Source organism: Manduca sexta, unplaced genomic scaffold (genome assembly GCF_014839805.1).
Source record: "Manduca sexta isolate Smith_Timp_Sample1 unplaced genomic scaffold, JHU_Msex_v1.0 HiC_scaffold_2442, whole genome shotgun sequence".
NCBI lineage: Eukaryota > Metazoa > Arthropoda > Insecta > Lepidoptera > Sphingidae > Manduca > Manduca sexta.
In genome coordinates this window covers 4,215-8,022 of record NW_023593407.1, presented here as the reverse complement: position 1 = coordinate 8,022, position 3,808 = coordinate 4,215, and the positions used below count along the sequence as shown (strand labels likewise).

Here is a 3,808-nt window from a genome sequence, read left to right as displayed (position 1 = left end):
TTTGGTTACAAAACTCCGAATCATTAGCTGAAAATGTCAACTACAATGCTTATGATAACGACGCTGTTGTAGTATCGACAGCTGCACCGAAGAGGAAACAAAATCTTGTCGTTGAAACTGCCAAAACTCATCTCCTTGATTTGGAACAGTTGGTCCTGATGCTGGTTTAGTATCTCCAGTTACTTACACAACTGCTGCCCCTGCAATTGTGTCCAGTTCTGAATACTCATTGCCACCTCAGGTAACATCAACCTATGCCCCGATTGAACAGGGACTCTTTGAAGTCACGCCATCATCAGTGCCCATTCGCAGAACAAAACCGAAAGTTGCTGTTGTAACAAAAATCAATGATTTTAACCCACTCCTTGTACGCAAGCTAGGCGCTGTCTGCAGTTGTCAGTCACCCGTATTAACTCTTAAAAAGGAAGGAGACCTGTTGTAAAGGAACAAGAAGTTGACGACTATAGTAACTCTTACTCCAACGGCGGTGATAACAACAATAACCAATATATTCTGAATTCGGAACGTCTACAAACGCCCACGGTGACTGTTACTCCTATAGTGACATCGACTTTCAACCCCATCATTGTACCGGACGACTCGTTCTACCAAGATTACCATGAACCGATCCAACAAGAAGTGGTAGTAACGCCTAAGAAAGAGATCTATTCGGAAAGTGTATCTAGTACGCCAATTCCAGTTTCTTCAACAGAGAAGGTTTACACAATAAGACCAAGAATTAAGCCCGTCACGGTTGCACCCACATACAAAACCGTTATATTGAACCAAGAAGTTGCCCCAGTTCTCTATCACATCCCATGATGCTGCAGCAGCTGTATTGGATTCTCCAGCATTCGACCGTTACGGACCAGGTGGATGGAGAAGCAGAGATGAAACTCTGCAAGGATCCGTGGATTGCCAGAGGGCAGGTCTCTTCCGTCACCCAAAGCAGTGTAACAAGTTCTACGCTTGCAGATGGGACTGTACAAAACAGATTCACACTTCATGTATTCAACTGCCCAATCCAACTCAGCTTCGACTCGAGCATAGGCGCCTGCAATTGGCCCAGCCAAGGCCCCGCCTGCCAAGGAGACACACTTCTCACCAACACCCTTTAATTCTATAGTCCTGTAAGCAAATCTCATTGTGCCATCTAAATTGTGATAAATTGTGATCACGAAATTCATTTATCATTTTTCATGCAGTTCATTAGCTTCTTTTGTTTTAAGATGCTTTTCTATTTATTTGTTTGGTCTTGTTAATGTTATTTCATTATTTCATAGTTATTTATTACATTGTGTACTTCTCAGCTTATTGCTTGCCAAGCATATTATTGCGTTTCGATATTATCGATTGGAATTAAGAGTTACCATGTATCTAGTTCATATAGCATGTTAACGTTGTAAAATAGTGAAGTCATATGTTTGTACGTTTATAAATTAATATAGAAATAATATGCTGTAATTGTAAATATATCAATTTATTGAATTAATTGTTATTTCATTTTCAAGCAATCATATTGAATTAAAATAATACATGTCATAAGCTTAAAACAATGTCAACGAAATGATTAAATATTTTTAAATATTCAAAGCAACTGGTTTTTCAACTTCAGCTAAAGCGTCTTTGTACTTGTATACCACAGGCTCAACTTCCTCTTCGATAAATTCCGTCACTTGCTCAGTAGCTCGGCCTATGAATGTAGACGCGTCCAAAATGGCATCCAATTGGGAAATAATGGGTGCGAAATAACTGTCTTTCTTAACACGGTCAATCAAATCATTATCTTTACCGTGCTGCTTTACCTGGGCTCCAGCTTCATGAGACAAAACCCTGATTTTCTCATGGCACACTTGACGATCACCACCAGCCTGCACCATCGCCATGATGATGTTCTCAGTGGCCATGAATGGCAGCTCTTGGGCGATGTGACGCGCGATAACCTTCGGGTACACGACCAACCCTTGGCATACGTTGAGAAGAGTAAGTAGGGTAGCATCAGCAGTTAAGAATGCTTCGGCGAGTGTGAGGCGACGGTTAGCAGAATCATCCAGAGTGCGTTCCAACCATTGCACCGCATGAGTGTTGGCTGCGTTAGCATGAAGCGTAATCAAATGACGCGCTAAAGCACAGCAGCGTTCAGATCTCATAGGATTCCGTTTGTACGGCATAGCGCTTGATCCAATTTGGGATGCTTCAAACGGCTCCTCGATTTCCTTGCGAGACGCCAAAATACGGATATCTGAACACATTTTGTGTACTGTAGCTCCTAGCCCTGATAGAGCAGCAATCACTTCCAAGTCAACTTTCCTAGAATACGTTTGACCAGTCACTATGTATCTCTTGTCAAAACCAGCTAATTCAGCAACGCGCTTGTCTAAAACTCGTAAGTAGGCTTTATATACATTAAAAAACAATACAATATTTGTTATTAAAGGCAATGGTCATTAAACGTAAAAGTTAGATTTAAATGGTTATGGCTATAAGTTGCCCTAAAAACGTAGATTAAACATGACTCTCATGTATCTCATTTCCTGTTCCTGTTCTAGGACGCCATTTCGTACTAAACCATTTGACATTGACCGATGAAGCATGTGCGATTTTAAAACCATAATTGCGAGTTAAACAACAGCCGATTGAGTCACTCGATTATCACTCATTGTTCTTGCTTATTACTGATTGTATGCAAAGTAGAATCGTATCGATAATAACTTTTAATTAAAGCTTCATAACCAATCCGTCTGATCATCCTTGCGTAGGTTACCGAGATTATGTCGGCCCTTTTAACAACATTTGACTGATTACTTTAAAAATAAATACATAGTTTATTCTCCTTAAAGCTTAGTATTGTAACTTCCCCAGTATTATCTTAACAATATTAATACAATTTTCGCATCCTTTACGTTACAAATATAATTATCTAAGTCATTTTTATAATTTCAAAATTAGGAACTCACTTATACTCATCAGCAAATCTGGCCAATCTGCTAATAACAGCAGCAAGCCTTGGCAGGAGCAGTTCTAATCCATGCTTGATAACGATCAGGTCGGTGTTATCGCCAACGTAGCAGGAGGTGGCTCCAAGGTGGATGATAGGAGCGGCTTTAGGGCATCTCTCTGCCAACGTGTGGACATGGGCCATGACGTCATGACGCACTTTCCTCTCATGCTCAGCTGCTGACTTGAAATCTATGTCATGAATAGCACCTTCTAGTTCTTCGATCTGCTCGTCAGTGATGTCGAGGCCTAGTTCCTGGAATTAAAAAGGAATTTGTTAGGAATTTTGGAAAAATAGCTATACATTGAAAATCTGTTTTGCGATTGAAAGTAGGTACACTGGATTTTGGCAGAGGAAAACATATTGCCTATACTACTAGTGTTTTGAGTTGGTTGAAAATTGTTTTCGTTCGTACTTCTGCTGTAAAATAGAATAAATTTGAATATAAATGGTGCAGACTAAATAAAAAACAGAAACAGAAAATGTATCGTCAAAAATATCCAATGATCAATATGGTTCAAAATACCTCAACCTCACCTCAAGTAACGCAACATTTAAATCCAAGCGTATTAATTTAGTTTGCCATCATTAAACGGGCGTTTGTCGGTATGTTGGCATAATGGCGACTGTGTTGGCAGTACAGTAAGCATTTCATTATGGTATTTGGTACGCGCATGCCGTTGGCCTACATTCGAACGTTTATGTGCCCCTAGTATGCACTCACTTAATATATTATTAAGATATGTATTAAGGGCGTTGGCGTAATTGATGCTTAAATTTTTTTTTGATCTAGCATGAATGCTGCTATAT

General features: G+C 39.7%; 1 protein-coding gene across 1 annotated transcript; it reads right to left on the bottom strand.

The window, feature by feature from the left end:
* Nucleotides 1-1,464: 1,464 nt before the first annotated feature.
* Nucleotides 1,465-3,253, bottom strand: LOC119192176 (adenylosuccinate lyase-like; the record flags this gene model as incomplete). Its single annotated transcript, XM_037446013.1, has 2 exons — nucleotides 1,465-2,395; nucleotides 3,061-3,253. Coding segments are annotated over 2 exons (1,008 nt in total), but the record flags the coding sequence as incomplete, so codon positions are not given.
* Between the last annotated feature and the right edge of the window lie 555 nt (nucleotides 3,254-3,808).